We start from the raw sequence: 19277 nt of genomic DNA on the forward strand, positions 1-19277 counted from the left end.
TTGCAGTGATGGCTGCCAAACAATACAAAGCTGTCAAAGGAAGGATCAAAATTACTACTATTAACAATGACAAAGACTTTTATAAATAAATTAAAAAAAAATGCTATGTTGATCTCAAATCTCGATCCATTCATCAGCTCTCTACAATTTTCATTTCTTAATTTTCACTTGATGCTCATGTTTACGTGAGACTTGCGAATACCAGTAGATAATAATAATGATCGAGGACGTGAGTATTCAAAGATCCCCGCGTCAGGGAAAACACGTAGGAGAAATCTCCCTTAGCTTAGCTAGATACCACGATGGAATTTCCACACCAAATATTAAAATTCTTCTTTGTCATTTTTTTTAAAAAAAAAATAATAATTTATTACAAAACTGAGTCAAAACAATTTCGAAAACCGCTTTTCCATCATCGCCACCGAATGGAACAATATGTTTAGAAGGGTGTGAAACTGAGGCTCCCACCAAAGAACTAAGTCAAAGAGGGGGCAGCCAAGTCTTTTCTCACTCAACCGAATTCGTAGACTTCGTGGTGCTCTTTTGCTTTTCATTTTGTACACCAAATTCTTTAATAGTAGCTACATCAACTATTGATGGAGGATCACATTACAAAACGAACTACTATATACGCCCATATATACACACAAAAAGTATTTGTCCACGAAAGAGAAATTAATAGTAAATGGTTAAAAAAAAAAAAAAGAAAATCAGCATAAAGCCAGGCCTTATAAAGGGGTTGTGAACCTCTTATCTGTATCATACTATCATGTCCTGCGGAGACAAGAGCCAGGAGAGAGAATAATTGGCACATTTGAATATTAGGCCACGGCTTTCCATAGAAGAAGTTTTCCAAACCCCATTGCATAATTCCTGTCATCGCCACATTCTTTCCTTGTTCTACAATTCTCTCAACCTGATATATAAACGAAGGCTTTTCGAGGCATTTGGGTGCAGAAGAGGAGAAACAACAAAGTATTTCCATACACGCAGAAAGCATATACTTTTATCACGAGATGACAGTCCAGAAGGTTTCGTGGCAATGTTTTGTTCTGGGATGTTACAAGATTGAGAACCCTAAACCGAAAAAGAAGAAAGTTGTGGCCAAGCAAACTTCATTCCACAGGCTTTCGATGTCGGATTTTAGTTCTTCAACCATTTCAGAGGACCTCTCTATCTCTTTAGCCGGCTCCAACATTCACATATTTACTCTTCAGGAGCTGAAGGTGATCACTCAGAGCTTCTCGTCTTGTAACTTTCTTGGTGAGGGAGGATTTGGACCAGTTCATAAAGGGTTCATTGACGACAAGCTTAGACCCGGGCTGAAGGCTCAGCCAGTGGCTGTCAAGCTCCTTGATCTGGACGGCTCCCAAGGTCACAAGGAATGGCTGGTATGTACGAACCTACCAAACTTAATTATTTCCCTCACTGGCTTGACATGCAGTCCGGTGGTTGATAGCCTCGTCCTGCTTGGTAGTTAGTATGCCCAAGGGTTCGCAGTGTTCTTGAAGTTAGTGTCGAAGAATTTTTTGATATTCAACTTTTGTGCATGAAGATTTCTTGTCAGATTGAATGATTGACCAACTTTAATTTCCTTTCTTAACATAACAGACTGAAGTGATATTTCTGGGGCAATTGAGGCATCCAAATTTGGTGAAGTTGATCGGATACTGCTGCGAGGAGGAACACCGACTTTTAGTCTATGAATACATGCCACGAGGCAGCCTGGAGAATCAGCTGTTTAGAAGTACGTCTTGTCTCCGCTTTATCATTGTTTGAAATATATATATCAGTAGCTAGCGATTCGTCTTCCGCACATAGTATTTTTTTCCATGGTGCTCAATTTTCTTTGTTGCTTCAGCATGGTAGGTAAGCTGTATCCACTGTCAGACATGTAGAACTTGGGACAGCTGTTAATGTCTTACTAAGAACAACTAGCGGAAGAGATTTTTTAAATAGGTCTGCTGATAATGAAATTTCGGGAGAGTTTGGATGTAATCTCTAGGATATCCATCGTCAACCAATTAATTATAAGACACACATGTAATAGTTTCCAGTTGATCGAAACGGCTATTTTCTTTAATTAATAATTGTCTGCTAGTTTTACCATTTCCTGTGAGGGATGTTGACACTGTTGCCTCTTGAAATTGTGCAAATAATTAATGTGCCGTATAATCATGATGAGTACGAGACCTGCTCTCTGTAGATAGAAAAGTTCAACCTGGAATTATAAGCTCACGTTACCCTATTCGTGGTTGGTAGCTTACCTTTTCGTTGATTCATTAGTCGTTGCAATATGTAACCTTCTAATTAATGATGTAATATTTGAACATAATAATGCTATTACCTAAATACCGTATAAATCTCACGCTCACAAACTTTTTTTTTTTTTTTTTGTTGTAATTTTTTGAACATAATGGGGTTTTCACTTTTCTGATAGAGTTTTTACTAACCTTTGATCGGCAACTATTAATCTCATTTTAAGACGCTTTAGATTTAAAATTTGGTAAATGCCACATATTTAAAATGTAAATTTACCATAAAATGTCATCTTAATCATATATACAAGAGTCCTCATTCTTTTACTTTCCCGGCCGCAGGATATTCCGTGTCGCTTCCATGGTCTGCAAGGATGAAAATTGCCCTTGGAGCTGCAAAAGGCCTTGCCTTTCTCCACGAGGCAGAAAAACCAGTAATCTACAGGGATTTTAAAGCCTCGAACATCCTGCTAGACTCTGTAAGCATCTAGTTTACCTAGCTTTGCCCACATTTACGGGATCCTTTGCTTCATTTTCTTTCAACAAGTGAATAAATCGCTTTTAATTTGCTTACTGCAGGATTACACTGCTAAACTCTCCGATTTCGGGCTCGCAAAAGATGGTCCAGAGGGAGATGATACGCATGTTTCGACGAGAGTTATGGGGACACAAGGCTATGCTGCCCCTGAGTATATCATGACAGGTAAAGATTCATATCATCGCTTGCTAATTTAAGCAAGATTTATTAAGGCGATCTCCACGGTTGGTTAGCCGCAATCTTTACCACAATCAACAACGTGGGTTGTTCTTAGCCATTTTAACTGCTTCCATCGACTAGAAAAATTACGTATTGAAGTCAAATTTCACATAAAAACAAAAACTTAAATTGATTGCTATTATCCTAAACAAACGAGTGACCATTTGCCAAAACATGTCAAATTGTCTCCCTGCAGGTCACTTGACAGCAGCAAGTGATGTGTATAGCTTTGGAGTAGTACTCTTGGAGCTTCTTACAGGCAGAAGATCAGTGGACAAAACCCGTCCTTCCAGGGAACAGAACTTGGCAGATTGGGCGAGGCCAATGTTAAAAGATTCCCGGAAGCTCAGCCGGATAATGGATCCTAGGCTTGAAGGCATGTACTCCGAGGAAGGGGCTCAGCAAGCTGCAGCATTGGCTTATCATTGCCTGAGTCATAGGCCTAAGAACAGACCAAATATGAGCGACATTGTAAAAACCCTGGAGCCTCTCAAGGATTACAATGACACTTCAATTGGGACGTTTGTGTACACGGTTCCAGTTGAAACTGATTTGAAGAAAGAAAGCGAAAAGGAGAGTGAAGGAAAGAAGAAAGTGAAGAAAGAAAATGGTCATCACCAACAAAAACACCGGTTACACCACCACAACCATAAACGTAGTTTCGGAACTCCTAATTCTCCAACGATTTACTCGGAAACTCAGCTACAGCAGAGGGTGAAAGACGGGATAAATTCGCCTCTGCATCAGAGATTGAAAAGAGTATAGATTAATGAAGCGTAATAACTAATATAAGCTGTAAATATATATACATCAAAAGCCATCTTGTGTAACAAGGTGATTACTTACTAGGCTGAGCATATACCTTATCTTTTTTTTTTTTTTTTTAACCTGTCAAGTGTAAGCATTTGTACTTTTTTTAAAAAAAATTATTAGGTTTTATCATTAGATACCCTTTTTCTTGATTGTACCAGAGATGAAAAAAAAAAAATTCATCGACTTTATTTTAATATTCAGGACATTTTTTTCTTGTTTCATAAGTTTTAGCTGAAATTTTGGATTCGATGCATTTATTTATCTAACCAAACCTTCAAAAGATGACCCGAATATGCCAAAACTAATGATTATGGCAGAATTTCGGTCAGATATGTATCTAAACAATGATGAGTTAGAAGAATTAAGAAAAGAAGTTCGAATTCAACGGAAAATATAGGCTCTAATTTTTACACATCATTTTGTTTTTTGAAGAAGAATTTTTACACATCATTAAGTTGCTTATGCTGGATTGTTCCTTCTAGGAACTGGCACTGGGATTTTTCTTTTTGGGTCGGGTCCCATGGAGGAATTGGTAATGGGGTTTGACATTTAGCAGAGATGTGCTGTTCTGGATCATCAGCAAGTTGCTTCACCAACCACTCATCTCCTAATATCTTTGAAATTCTGGTCGTTTCATTCTTAACAACTGCACTTCAACATAACAACCGGAGGAAGCTGCCTCTTAAAAGACTATTTCACCCGCTTCCTAACAAATAGTAGTAGTGTAATGAATGACACAAGAAAATTCGACAAAATCCCCTGTTTCTGAGTTCTTAATTAGTTGTCTTTACTTGCCCAAGTCAAAAGAGATTCCTAATTAGCTGGATAGATAACAAATGGAGGAGATGTCGAGTGAAAGATACAGCTAGCGATATTTAAACTGTTGCTAGCAATCTAGAAGCTTTGATTTAGAATTCCCACTGGCAGCCAGCCAGCCAGCCAAAAATGCAAGGGGGGTTTCTTTTTTTTTTTCTTCTCCTTTTGTTTGATGTCTTTGATCAAATAATTGATACGTAGAAACTAGGAGGTTCGTTTTCACTTCAAATTTTACCTTATTACTCTGTATTTTGCAGTCTCCCTTTTCTATCAAGTATCTAAATTATTCTAAAATGGCCAGAGTCCAAAAAAAAAAAAAAAAAAAAAAAGGGAGAGAGAGAGAGAGACAGAAATATCTATAATGGTTCAGACCAATTTGGTAGGGTTGATGGTTAGGAAAGGTTTAATACAAATACTTTATTTAAAAAAAAAAAAAAAATCAATGATGTCCTCTATCGTGACAACAAAATGTAAGCACTAATTTAAGTTCAATAAAACCAGAAAACTAAGAAGTGTAATCTGGATCGAGGTCTACACCGCAATTTTCTCACATCAACTAATATGGCACGTAAAGTCAGACCATACCATCAAAATTTTCTATTTCCAACGTCCTGCTTTTCATATTTTATATGCAACGACTGATCTAAATACCGTATGTATTTGCCTTGAGGACCAAGACCAATTATCATATTTTACATGCAATTTTTTTTTTCCAACAATGCTTGAAAATCAACCAACTTAAGGGGGGATCCACTAAACTCCACTGTCTGTCCAGGCAATTGCTGGCTCGAAGGGGATATTTTACATGCAATTGCTGACCCAAAATTTGGTCTCTTTTATGATATAGTTAATGTCTGAATTAATTAATAGTATTAAGTGATGAATTGAGTTATCAATCACATCATTAGTAATAAAGGCACAACCTAATCAAAGGACGTTACAATCACTAGTGACTTGTACGGTGCAATTAATAATGGTGGGGATTGGTTTGGTTTTGAAATCGATTTTCAAATACAATTTTTTACTTATAATGTAAATGCAAAATTGTTTACTTGTCATTGTATTTGTATCTACACTTATGTTTGGTGTCTACATGTTATGTTCATGTATATAATATGGGGTTTGCTCTCAACTTATTCTAATTTTGTAAAAGTTGATTTTGTAAACTTGATTTATAAAAATTAGATATTTCAAAATAATTCATGTGTCTCCATTTACAGTTAAAAACCATTTTAATAAATGCATAGATGTTCTCAAAAGAAAAGTTAAAAAGCTAACTTTTATTTTAAAAAATGACCATATTACACTTACATGCTATGCAAATAAATTTTGTGCTAATTAAATAATTTTTAATGTAATTAAATAATTTTTTTTATGAAGATTAAATGATGGATGAGAAAAACAATGGACACAAAGATGAATTTGTAATTGAATGAGAAAAGAATGAAAATAGAAAGACCATAAAAAGTTATCTAATCTTTAGGTACTTACGTTAAAGTTTGGAAATTACATTAAAATTTGAAAGGTAATTTTGTCTACATGATAAAGTAGGCTAGAATCCAAAAGTATCTCACAACCTGTTTCTGATTTCCAACTTTTTTATACCAAAAAAAATCTAAAATCAGTTGAGAACATAATACAATAAATTTTTCGAAAATCAAAATCTAAAATTAGGTCTTTAGAGCCAAAACAAATCTAAAATCAGTTGAGAACATAATAAAATAACTTTTCAAAAATCAAAAGCTTAAATCAGGTATGTAAAACCAGTTGAGAAAAAGCCCATACTCTCCAAGGCAATTGTTGCCTTGGTCGTGGAATTTGTGACGCCCTGAATCACGGTATCAGCCCAACATAAAGTATGAAGGTAAATTGTAAAACCAGTTGAGAAAATGCCCATACTATCCATGGCAATTGTTGCCTTGCTTGTGGAATTTGTAACGCCCTGCATCACGGTAGCAGCCCAACCTAAAGTATGAAGGTAAATCGTGCGGAAATAGCACCCAACGTCAAGTATAAGTAAATTGCCACTGGCCATTTGGTCCAGTAGGGTGCAAACGAATCGAGCCGCTCGCGAGCAGCTCAATTCAAGCTCGACTCGTGCTCGAGCTGGTCGAGTCAGAGTCGAACTCGAGCTCGAGCTCAAAACATTAAACTCGTTAGCTCGCGAGCCGGCTCGCGAACTCGAGTATATATATATTTATTTTTTTGTTTTTATTTTTAATAGTAAAATTACATAAATATCTTTAATATTTTATTATTTACTAAGAAAAAATATTATTTTATTTATTTTTTTAAAAATAAAATAATTATTTTTTATTTTTTTCGAGCTCGAACTCGAGTTTGAAAATTACCAGTTCGTCGAGCTCGAGCTCGAGTTCGAGTTCGATGAAATTAAGTCAAGTCTCGACTCGATAAGGTCAAAACTCGACTCGACTCGGCTCGGCTCGTTTGCAGCCCTAGTCCAGTGGTCATCATTCTATTGAGTGATGCTGGAGGTCAGGGATTCAACCGCTGCTTCCCACAAAAAAACTTGTCACCTTACATGGCTGGTCTTCTGTCTCCACGGAATAGCTTGAGCGGTCTGCTCCCCCTCCTTAGAGTATGGCGACCTTCCTGGTTTATCCAAAATTCGAGTCCCGTTATTAACGTGCTCGGTGTGGAGTGGGGTCTCCTCTCCTGGGTCACAGGGGATTAGTCGGGACCCGTAAGAATTGACCCGGACACCCCTATGTTGACCAAAAAAACAAAAAAAAAGGTCAAGTATATAAGTAAATCGTACGTCAAAAGAGTCAAAAGTAATTGTGTTGACATTCTTGGTATGGAAAATTAGAAATGTCGACATATTATGTCGACACAATGACTTCAACCTTGGGCCATCTAATTAACGGGCCAAGGCCCATCGACGACACCGGAGTTGACTGAATGGTTTAAGGCCAAAATTCCATTAGCTTCCCTGGTCTTTAAGGTGTTTATCCAATTCACGCGCAGTTTGAAGTGTGAACCTGTGCTCTAAAAGAGCTTAGAAGAGAGATCTCTTCGAGCCAACCCAATGGCATCTCTTGACACCGACGTCACCATGGTTCCGGCTGGAGAAGGCTCCAGCGGAGCCGGACCTTCATCCTCCACAGCGTCCACCTCAACTTCTGGTAAGAAAGCCAAGCGATTCGAGATCAAGAAGTGGAACGCTGTCGCTCTTTGGGCTTGGGGTAAAACCCTAACCCTAACCTAGCATGAACTCCTTTTTTTTCTGTATATTTTTTAATTTGAAGCGATTCTGCGATCTCTGTGTTTTTTTTAATTTGTTGGTATTTTGGCGCAATTTTCTCGATTGTTTATTTATTCATCTTGTGGTTGAATTCAGATATCGTGGTGGATAACTGTGCAATTTGCAGGAATCATATTATGGATCTCTGTGAGTATTTCATGTTTTCCGCTCTATTGATTCTTTATACCTCTGATTATATAGTTCTTTTTTTTTGGGTCTATTGATGCTCAATTATCTGGTAATTTATCGCTGAGTGAGATTTGCGGTGTGCATTATTAGGCATCGAGTGTCAAGCTAATCAGGCCAGTGCTACTAGCGAGGAGTGCACGGTTGCTTGGGGTATGTACCATCTTTTTGTCGAACTCTGGCGTTTGTTTTCATGCTATTTTGATTTTTCCTTTCAGAGTATCAGTTGGCCTACCGTTTTTTTATCTCTCTTTGTGCTGAATGCAATTGTAACATGTTTAGGTTGTCCTGCTTGGGTAAAGGATTTTATGTAGGTCTATTCATGGTTAAGGATTTTATGTAGGATTTTGTGCTTACGTTGCTGAATAATGAGATATTTAGTAATTGTATATTGTTGTATTATACAGCAGTGTCTTTTCAATTGATTATCATTACTTTTGACGGCTGTATACTCTTGGTTTATTTTATTATTTTAGGCAGTTTGGTATTTTGCTGGTCTGTGTTGCCACAGACAATATGCATGTTGCTGATAGGAGTCTGCATAATGCTCTGTGCTAATTGTTTTAAAAATTATTACAGTATCCACTTTCAGTTGTTGATTATTTTCCAATTTCTGTTGCTTTTGGATTTTTGCTTTTCTGTTGTGGAATTTGGAAGGCATTAGATTATAACTTTGTTGAGTTTTGTTAATTCAGAAGATAAGGATGTAAAAGAAGTTCCATAATGTATCTGACTATTGGATGATGTGTTTGTGAGCATTTCCTTGTGTTAAATGCAATTGCTTTGAATGAGCGGTTAAAGTGAGTTGTTTCTTTTTATCACAATTTGGTACACGAAATAGATATCTCCACTTTGTTCTTTTTCCTCATATTTTCCTTAAAATATGCTTTCTATAGTGTAACTAATGTTCCTTAGGAGCCTGCCCAATTCTGAATTTTGAATGAACTTTGAGTATTGGATGAGATTCTGAGTGATAATGTTCCTTATGAATACCAAGTTTTCTTAGTTTCAGTTTGACTGAAGCTTTGTAATGTGGTCCAAGGGTATGTATGAAGCACACTCATTATTGGCATGGGCATCTGTGTTGATTGAAGCATGTTATTATCCTCAGGAATTTCGGTTACCATAAAACATTATATATTTTTATCTTAGCAGAGCAGCGTGATGGTGATTTCTCCCTTTGTACATGCTTTCTTTCCCTACTTAATATCTAAAGTTGGAAAAGCATTTGGACATGCTTATGTGTGACTTGTATGATGGGGAAACTGATTCTGCATAGCATTGGCAACTGTGGGACATAGGGATGACTATGTATGGTAAATATTTGTCCATTAGGTATTAATCTTCACATTCACTACCAAAATGGAGCCTAAACAAAAAGGTTCATGTATTCCAATTAGTTTTTTTAAGAAATGCTTATAAAAACTAATAATCCTATAGTGTTTTGAAGACAATTGATGAGCATGACTATTTTACTGCATATGGTGCAGGGGTGGTTTGGGTTATGCTAAAGAAGTTTTGAGTTGATTTTCCTATGCAAGGGTCTTATTAGTGGTGGGGTCAATATTCAGACTTCTAGCTGATTGGTACCTAATGTTACTATTGATGTCTAATCTTATAAAGCATATGAGGTTAACTGCATGATCTTGTGAGTTTTATAACTTTAGCTGTCACTAAATTGAGCCACACAAAGATCTACTTTATCTGTGATGTCTGGTTGGTAGGAGCAGTGTTACCTTCATTAAAAACTATTCTAAGTTGATACTCGTTATCTAGATGATATGAGCTGTTTGTGCCAATCAACTTGTTCACTGTGTTTATTCTGCAAATAACTGATGTTTGAGATGGTAAAAAGCAGTGTGTTATCCTATTGCTTGTGGCAAGAGAAAATTCTAAAGCAATTTTTGTACTTGGTTTGCTTGTTACAATGGGATTCTAATAGCTGAAATTTGTCCAAATGTAGATATAATACCATTAAGTGCTTTATAAATAGTACAGAACATTGTGGTCCCATTACCCCTTGCTGACTACTTCAAGTTATAAGGTATTTACTAATTACAAATGAAAACTGTGAAAGTTTCCTGGTCTTAATCTGAGAACTTCTGTTATTGTCTAGCTTATACTATATGGTATGATGTGAGCCATTTTCCACTCTGCAAGAATTTTTGATGAACCAGAATTGCTCTATAGCTTGGGGCTGCAATTCATGTGGTTGGTCTGCCTGAATCCACCATGTCCATTCATTGATTACTGTTAACATCAGCATCTACAATCCAGTTGTTTTCTTCAGTCCTTTGTAATTAAAAGGATCCTCTTATTGGTGTTATATTTTGCTGAAGATCAGACTTTGTCTTTAACCTTTTATCATCACGTTCAGAATGCATCTTATGTTGACATTTGGTTAGTAGGAGGTATAATTGCACTTCATGAATGAAGCCTACTTATGTGGTTGTGGTGTATCTTCCATATAAACTATGCATAGCCTTGATAAGAATAAAAGCTGTTCAAGAGTAGCAGGGAGCTAAAATTACGACATAGCACATCATTTAGTGTGCTGTATAGCATTTGTATCATTTAACAAGCATAAGATTGTTAAATCTTGCGCGACAATTATCTAGTTGTAAGCAGATGCTGCCTATTTGGAGACCTCCTTTCTTGAGAAGCTATATTTATACATGTTTGTTGGGAACTTCCATTAGCTTTTGAGTATTAAATGTTAAGGTCATATTGTTCAATACTTCCACAGAAATTATGTTTGGGGATGTTAGATGATTGATATGAGTTCTAATACCTTGGGTTGAGTAAAGTTTTTTAAGAAATGATCTTCCCTTGATTCCCAAGCCAGCTTCTGGAACATCACGACATAAATAACAAAATAAAGTCAAACCTAGAAAGGAATACGCACACGTGTTTTTCACTTTTTTGGCTTGCCTTGGTTACTGGCTGCCAGCTTACCATGGATGGAGTTAGCTGTCTAACAGTTGCATTTTCTCTGGATCACTTCTTTTTTTACGCGCCCACAGGTAGATTGACTTGCTAATTTGACTGGCTATTCATACAATCTCCTTTTACATGTTGTTAACATAAAATTGTGCATATCATTATCAATTTAATTCGAAGTGGAATCCCTGTAGGTGTTTGCAATCATGCTTTTCACTTCCACTGTATTAGCAGATGGCTCAAGACACGCCAGGTTTGCCCATTAGGTAAGTTTCTCTGATCCATAAAGCTTTATATAGTGCCTTTGTTTTTCTTTTTGTTTCAATACCGCTGGTATCTCATTTTCCTTTCATTCTTGTATGTTACAGATAACAGTGAGTGGGAGTTCCAGAAGTACGGTCACTAGAGCTTGGGCAATTGACAGTTGGGTTTCTCTGTGTTGTTGAAAATGAAGATTTAGCCCTGCCTTTACCTTCCTTTACCAGTTTGCTGCAAATACGAAGTCAAATATTCTGAGAAACGTTATTTGTTGTAGAATGCAATATCTGGTTCTATTAGGTACTATGTAGGGATTCATCAGTAAATTAGTTTGCAGTTACTCGTACTGAATTGATGTCTGTTCTTTGCTTTTAATGATTTTAACACCTTATTGCTGGTTGTTGTCTATTTTGTTTTTCTTTTCCGTACACTTAGTGCATATACATAACGGGTTTTGTTAATTTGGCCACGGCATTAAGAAGTTTTAGCGTGATCATTGACTTAATGGTTGAGCAAATGGTTGCGCTGTCCATGGTTTTGTGTGTGTTGAAAATTCGAAAGCACTGCACTTCACCTTCAAATCCACTAGTACATTGGTACCCATTCCTTTTGTGCTGCTGGTAGTTCAAATCGTTTGAACCATTTATATTACTATAAGAATCTCCAACTTCTTTCGCGGGGGGGAAAACACACCCATAATTTTAACTGGGATGGATGACGACCGATAATTGTAGATGGTGGTGAATGTTTTGGCTTTGTTTCAAATTACCTTGGTAATTTCCTCCTGATATTTTGTGCTGATCCCCTAGCCTTGCCAAATGCTGGAGGAAAGTAGGACAAAGATTAACCAACTTGCTTAATGGCTGACCAAATGGCACGCTAATTGGGTGCCGTTTTTACCACCCTAGACTGATATGCACAGGTGGAAGCTTAACGCTGACGGATGTACTGTATTGCTTCAACTTTTTCTCCAGTGTTGCTAGATTTGCCGCCGTGTGTGCTCCATTTTCTCCTGAAAAGAATACAAATATTTTGAATAATCAACACGGATGAGGAATTCAATACTCCCAAGTTTTGCAGGTGGAAAAGGTTTGGCAAATTCTCTGTCATCGTTCTAAGGGGTTGGAAGCCTCATGGTCATCATCCTCATTGTTTCAAGTGCGTGGAAAAGCTTATCGCTCACAAACAATAACTCACGTTAAAAATCTCGTTCATGTAGGAGCCTCAGGTCGATACTTAAAAGTAAGTGGGCGGTAAATTTATAAATATAAGTCAATCACAATAACAAGGTGTTGGGAAAAAAAATTCTTTTTTTTTTTTTATAAAGAAAAACGGTGTTGGGAAATTAAGTTCTGATTCCTGTTGGCACAGTAAATTTCGGGTGAGCAGCAAAAAGCTTTTGAACGTCGCCTGAGAGATTCGAACTCTCGCGGGGAAACCCCATGTACTTAGCAGGCACACGCCTTAACCACTCGGCCAAAGCGACATCCCTGGACGGTGGCGGAATGGTAACTAAACATCAGTCTATACGGAGGCGATCTTTGTCTTTTCGAACGATAATTTCTTCTTAAAAAAAAATAAAGAAAAAGTCAAGGACCTTAACCAGCGAATTTTTTTTTCCTGGCGGTATAAAAGACAAATCTTATTATTTAAGTCTCAGTTGAAGAACTTGCTACATCGAATCGAATTGCGAAAGGTGGTAGAAGAAGACAAGCAGTGTACCTTCTTTTCAGATTCATTAGAAAATAGCAGAAAGTGAACGGACAAATGGCAGTAAGTATCTGTTGTTTTAAAAATAATAAAAAAAAAAAGGTATCTGTTGTTTTAAGGCAGACAGCCCCAAGATGCATGCATAATTTGCTGGCCATGAGTCTTGAGACATTTGAGATCAGGAAATATTAATTAAATGGGCATCATATCTTACTTGGACAGATGCACTAGCATAAGAATCCTTCTTCATCCTGGCCACCAGCCCCTTGGCCTTTATTGTCTTTCTTCTTCGACGGAGTTTTTCCTCTCCCCTAATTAATTACGATGGATTTGATGATAAAAGTGTTATCATTGTGACCAAAAAAAAAAAAATCCTTCGTCCTGTCCATTGAGGGGCTTCTACTGGAGCTTTATGTTCTCCACTCATGCTGCACCCCAATCCAACTTAAAGACAGCAATCTCTTTCCAATAGAGATATAGAGGCACTTCCACCTCCGCCCAACTTCTTCTGTTCTTGGAACATTATCGATTGTGTTTGGATTGAAGATTATTTAGAATTTTTTTTTAGGTTATGTGATGAATGTATGATAAAAAGTGTGGTTGAAAAAAATAATAAAATAACTAGAAAATGTATTTATGATCTAAGTTTTTATTTTTTTAGCAAATTATCATATATCTAAATAAACACATTAATATTTAGATCACCGTGACGTCATGCTTTGTCAGAAGATGTATATTTATGCTCAATGTTTTTTTTTTTTTTTTTTTAAAAAAACAAGTACTAGTGGACTAGTGGAAGCATCATCATCAGCCCAGTTCGCCCATGTAACATCCAGATTCCAGAAACAGATTTGGTGGCGAATCCCGGTGGGACTCAACAGCCATTTGGTCCGTTGGTCATCACCAAAACTATCAAAACTTTAAGTCTTTGGTTGTGGGTAGGAGGTCAAGGGTTCGTCAAAATTTCAAACCCTACCTCCCACCAGTCGTGCCACTATTTGTGGCTTGCCACTTTTAGAAACGTTTTGAAATTATGAAGGGTTTTTCTGTATATTAGATTTACTGTTTTTTTTTTGTTTTTTTAACCCTTGCTTTTATCATATGTGCCTTCTGCTCATGGTTTCAAGTCCCAAGTGATCATAGTTCTTTAAGGTATAATAATCAAGTCAGGAGGATAAATATATCAGGAGTTCCAACTCACTAATGACAGAACAGAAGGATAACACGAAAGCGAGGCTGTGGGACTTGCTGCCGTTCGAGTTTCATGCCCAAAAGTTCGAACATTTGCTAGTGAACCACGCCCAGATTTCCCACTAGGAAGAGTATAGCGTTATCTTTTAAAAAAGTTGCACTTGCTGGAGAATGGTTCATTTAATCCTGGGTGGACTTGGCCAATTATTAAACAGATCTGGCATCTTGCCCATATCTAATTATGTGCACCTTTTTTTTTTTTTTGTTACTTTTCTTTAAGCTATGAATGCCTTAAAAGTAAGTATATAGAGGAACAAATTCGATGCAGGAAGAATGATAATGGGGTAATGCTAAAAAATTTTGAGTTTGATGCCGCGGTGGTATTAGTTAGGTATTAGGCCCCATTGACTAATGCTGTCTCAACCCTGCTTGTAAAGCTAAATTAGGTTTGGATAAGCAATTGAATTTTGTTAATATGTAGTGAATCTATTTACTCTCTTTAATTTGACATCATATATTCTAGCTAAAACAGAACATACGGTATCATGCATGACTAAGAAGGCTCTCTGTTTGATAACGCAAGTAAACCAAAAGATTAACGCCGTGCATGCAGTCCTTTACTAGTAGATAAGTGGTCATTAATTAGCACATGCCACTGGTGGAGCACGTACAACCTTCTATGGTTTGTATCTTATTATCCAGCTGGAATCACTTGGTGTTGCGTAAAACTGTAATCCAATCTACCAGTTGATTAGGAAGCAGAATTAATTAGTCAAAGAAGCTTTTCAAATCGAACACTCTTGACAAACATTGAAAAGGATCGGAAAAAAAGAACCAAGGGCATGTAAATAAATGCTTGCAGAAAAGGGACTAAACTTCAACTAATTAAGCGTGGGACAATTATAATCATGACAGTGACTAAGGTATAAAACAAGTCTAACATCATAAAGCATCGATGTCCCTTTCAGCAGCATCAAGTGATCAGCAATTATGGGGGCTTTATAATCACCTTTTGCAACCTCAAAATTGGTGTGATCATTTGTGAAAGGCTAGTTTTGGTGGAATCCTATGCCTTTTTTTTTTTCTTTTTTGTTTACCACTTCGTTGAGGTTAATCACTTAGACCCTTTATGCGACCCTTTATGAGAAATACAATCTTGGATCTCAGGGTCATCAATGAACTCGATCATAAGCTAGCTAGTAGGATTTAATCGGGATGGCACGGAATTAGTACTGAAAACGAGTGCAATATGTTCTTTGTATTTCATTCAGCTTCACGTATATACTTCCCTGCTGCAGATGGAATGAGCTCTGTCGGTATTAGTTTTTGATTTCCTGTCCCATAGTAAGCTACATAACAGGAACAAAGAAAGACTAGGATAAGGAATATAAATCTGAGAAGAGATGTGATATAATATGCCCTTTGCATGAAAATATCTACTTCTTTTTTTTTTTTTTTTTTTTTTAAAAATCAAAGTTAAACGTTGGAAGAAAAGATCTGTAGTTTGTTGTATAACAACGGAACAGAGAAGGGAACTTTCTTTGGTTGTTCATTTCACCCTTTTTTTTTATTATTATTATTGATAAAGATAGGAATAGCAGCAAAACTATCAAGTTCCGGAAGCATAAACCGGTGAAATATCATTATAGTAAAAGGAAAGTTGTTAGGCAGAAACCGCAACCTAAATTTTCGACCATTTTTTAGCCTGAAATTACTATGTGACTTGTATGCGATCATTTTTTAGATACAAAAGGTCAAATTTCACTTGTTTATGGACAAAAATAAAGATGTATTGATCAGGGCTAATCTTTTTTAAGAAAAAATTGAACACAGTTCGAATCAAATAGAAAATATTTTTTTTTATAAGAGGCACAATTTCATTACAATAAATCTGCACTAAATATTAAAAAATACCTCAAATATCTCACAAGTTAAAACATTGCGTATGTTCTAATATTAATAGTACAAGCCATCAATGTATAAAATGTGCAAATTAACCTCTCCTATTCAAATTTTGTTTCTGCTCGCTCGCTTATTCATTTCCTTACTCTTTTTTTTTAACACAGGGAATATTTCAATTTTGCCACACTAATCTCCCTGTACCTGTGCACCCCACGCCTCCAAAGATATACAAACCGTAGAGAGGTGATTCAAACTCACGATTTCGGGACCTAACTAGCCTACCCCGAAACCATCCGAGCCAACCCCAAAAGGTGATTCATTTCCTTACTTGAACATGTTGAGTTGTGAAGGTGAATCAGTTTGAAGTTTTGTCGAGAATAAATTGCAAAATTTGTCCACCGACCACTCCACCAAACTGCAAGACGAGGGGTACAAATTGTCCTGAATCTCCTCCCTTCAATTTTTCCTTTCCCAGGAAAAGAACAAGGGCCAAAGAAGAAGGGTGAAAAAGAAAAAGAAAAAAAAGACAACCGTTGGTCATATATGATATAACCGTTCATCTTGTGCTTCTAGAGTGCAACCAACCATACAAAGAGAATAGGTTAAAAAGCAGCACTGAGTACCGAATGCGGAGTGCCGAGTGAGTCTGCATGCATGCAAATATGAAATTTACATAAATATTCCAGAATCCTGCCACCCACTGACTGGCTTCCACCTCCTCCTGCTGCATACGATATCCATCCATGCCAGCCAGCTGCAGTTGTTACATCTCTTTCTTCTCAATCTCTGAGGCTCTGATAAGGGATTTTGTGTGGTGGCGGGGGAGACTGGAGAGAGAAAAGCGCCTAATAAGATAAAGCCAAGCGGCAGTTTGTTCGCTATAATTCCGCCACATTCTCCGGAATTACGAATGGCCCAACCCCCAATCGGCACCCCACCCCACCATCACATGCAGCTCTGCAATAATATCTTTCCCAGTTCCCACCTTCTAATAGTGTCCCGGCCGGGCTAGCTTAGCTAGCATGCATGATGCATGCCCTGTATGTTATTCCTTGTGAAGGAGACGGTTGAAGTGCCTAACTTTTGACGTCTTAGTATTCGCGAAAAGCTGTGATGTTTCTAATAATAAATTGGTTGATTTTTCATTTTTATCTCGTAATTAAGATATCACTTCAATTGGTTGATTGGCGTCCTATAATTTTGATTGGTTTTAATTTCATCAGCATGTTGGAATTTTGTTATGCTTCTTTAGTCACTTGGAAGTTTGGATACCCACTCATTAATTTTTTTTTTTCCCATTTTTGGCGCAATCAAGTAACTAAATGGTTAATTGAGATAGTGTTGTATGTGCAAGATCATCACCACGTTTAATTTGGACCAGAAAAAGAAAAATGAGCAGACTACGCTAGGGTTTTTCTCAACTGTAATTTACTTGCACGAATGAGGATCACATTTTAGAAATTAGTGTGACGACATAGGGTTAATCAATCTTTCTTGCATCGACAGTTTATCGTTGACGAGTCTAGATACATGTAATTCATTCTTAAATTGAATCAAAATTTTAAATTTTATACATGCGACGTATATACATTACCGGTACATAAAGATATTACATCCTAAAATCCACACATTTTTGTTTTCTTCAAATAAAATCTCTACGCAGCAAGCTGGGGGGGGGAGGGGGAATATACACAAAAGCGCTGTATTCCATGGTGGCCGGACGTAAATTTGAATGAGGTGGCGCGTTGCGAACTAGAAATCAAAGTGCGAGTGAAAATTCCTCGTATGGCTCGTCAATTTGACAGGTGTCAGAGCTGTACATTGGTTGGTTGGTGCGGCTTCTTGGTTGTAACAAGACCGTTATTGCCGCATTTTCATTTTACTATCTCCTCTTTTATTTTTAAGTCTCTCTCATTAAGTATTATAGATTACCCTCAATAGAATATATTAGTATGAACTCATAATTAAATTATATATTTATTTTAATAATTCATAATACATGTCTCATTGAATTTTAAACTTTTAAGACTGTCAAATGGAACTCACAGACATGACTGTCATGTGTGTAATGCCCGTGATATGTATCACACCTTCCACTGAAGAGAGAATATAATTGTTGAGTGTAATAAAGAACATAATACCCTCTATCGTACCTGTATATGTAGTAAAATCCAAAACAAAAACAAAATGAAAAAAAAAAAAAAGAAGAAAAGTACAGGTACAGTATAAAGTTGGGTAGTAGGCAGAGGGCAATATGTATGTATCGTTAATATCGAGATGGTGTCGGTCAAAAAACAACAAGCGCGCGAGGGAGTGTGCCTAAAAATTGTAGCCGTTACAAAATCATAAATGAATTGACCTTTTATTCAACGGACGAGGGGCAACTTTCCCCGCACCATGGTCTGCCCAACACAGGATGTATGTAGCTGCTTATTTATTTGCACGACTCCCGCCTTGTTTTTAGTGCCATTTTCCTCTTCCCGAATTGCCCCCCGGGGTGATGTATTAATACTGACTCATGCCACTGGACGAGTTGAGACTCTGACTCACCCAAATTCCTCCTCCGTGCTAAAATGGTTTCCTTGTATTGCAAATCCGTAAAATGTTTCGAGTGATTTGATCCAATTTACCTTTTTGTCTGGTTTCATGAAGACTTTTTCCCTCCCCCCCCCCCCTCCCAAATGTTAGAATATTTTCATTGAACTTTAAATGGGACTTTACAATTCGAGCAAAGCCGGGATAATAAGTTGTACATATTAGTGTATTCAATGACAAGGAGGAATTATACCTTTTTCGTCCAAAAGAATGTCTAAAACATATGAGTTAATAGTTGCACTAATGTCATATTTTGTTATCATTACTAACTAAGTTAAAGGAACCCATTCGAAAATGACGTCTTTAAACTTGAGATGTCCTCAAGAGAAGTGTTGGCATTCTCTGCTCTTTTTTGAGTTGCCTCGGAAGTTCCTTGTAATGGATTTGTATCTTGATTTTGCTCCAATGTTTTTTTCCACTATTTCATGCAGACCAAGTGGGAATCATTACCCAATTCACAATCAGGAGGTGATTTCTTTTTACTACTAAGATGCAATATTAAGTAGGGCTCCCGGGATCAAGAAGGCTATATATAGGAGGTCTACGCATGCATGATACTCCTGCACTCTTAACTTATTTTGACGGT

At 37.0% G+C, this 19277-nt stretch overlaps 2 protein-coding genes and 1 non-coding gene across 3 annotated transcripts; 2 read left to right on the forward strand and 1 right to left on the reverse strand.

Annotated features, from left to right (window-relative positions):
- Positions 1-684: 684 nt before the first annotated feature.
- On the forward strand, positions 685-4052 carry LOC140008451 (serine/threonine-protein kinase RIPK-like). Its single transcript, XM_072052850.1, has 5 exons — positions 685-1391; positions 1612-1747; positions 2601-2737; positions 2838-2961; positions 3212-4052. The coding sequence occupies exons 1-5, from the start codon at positions 1017-1019 to the stop codon at positions 3778-3780; spliced, it is 1341 nt and encodes a 446-aa protein (XP_071908951.1). The 5' UTR covers positions 685-1016; the 3' UTR covers positions 3781-4052.
- A 3531-nt stretch (positions 4053-7583) lies between these two features.
- LOC113692722 (RING-box protein 1a) lies at positions 7584-11684 on the forward strand. The gene is made up of 5 exons (XM_027211236.2): positions 7584-7850; positions 8006-8056; positions 8189-8248; positions 11230-11301; positions 11404-11684. Exons 1-5 carry the CDS (start codon positions 7694-7696, stop codon positions 11439-11441), a joined length of 378 nt encoding a protein of 125 aa, XP_027067037.1. The 5' UTR covers positions 7584-7693; the 3' UTR covers positions 11442-11684.
- A 1013-nt stretch (positions 11685-12697) lies between these two features.
- On the reverse strand, positions 12698-12779 carry TRNAS-GCU (transfer RNA serine (anticodon GCU)). Its single transcript has one exon. It is a non-coding gene; the product is annotated as a tRNA-Ser (tRNA).
- Positions 12780-19277: the final 6498 nt, after the last annotated feature.

The sequence above is a fragment of the Coffea arabica genome, chromosome 6c (genome assembly GCF_036785885.1).
Source record: "Coffea arabica cultivar ET-39 chromosome 6c, Coffea Arabica ET-39 HiFi, whole genome shotgun sequence".
NCBI lineage: Eukaryota > Viridiplantae > Streptophyta > Magnoliopsida > Gentianales > Rubiaceae > Coffea > Coffea arabica.

Excerpts from the sequence above, each read along its gene's own strand:
- LOC113692722 (XM_027211236.2), top strand. The coding sequence starts at position 7,694 with ATGGCATCTCTTGACACCGACGTCACCATGGTTCCGGCTGGAGAAGGC. Across the intron at positions 8,057-8,188 it reads GAATCATATTATGGATCTCT|GCATCGAGTGTCAAGCTAAT; the intron begins GTGAGTATTTCA and ends GTGCATTATTAG. Across the intron at positions 8,249-11,229 it reads GGAGTGCACGGTTGCTTGGG|GTGTTTGCAATCATGCTTTT; the intron begins GTATGTACCATC and ends GAATCCCTGTAG.
- LOC140008451 (XM_072052850.1), top strand. The coding sequence starts at position 1,017 with ATGACAGTCCAGAAGGTTTCGTGGCAATGTTTTGTTCTGGGATGTTAC. Across the intron at positions 1,392-1,611 it reads AAGGTCACAAGGAATGGCTG|ACTGAAGTGATATTTCTGGG; the intron begins GTATGTACGAAC and ends TTAACATAACAG. Across the intron at positions 2,962-3,211 it reads CCCTGAGTATATCATGACAG|GTCACTTGACAGCAGCAAGT; the intron begins GTAAAGATTCAT and ends GTCTCCCTGCAG.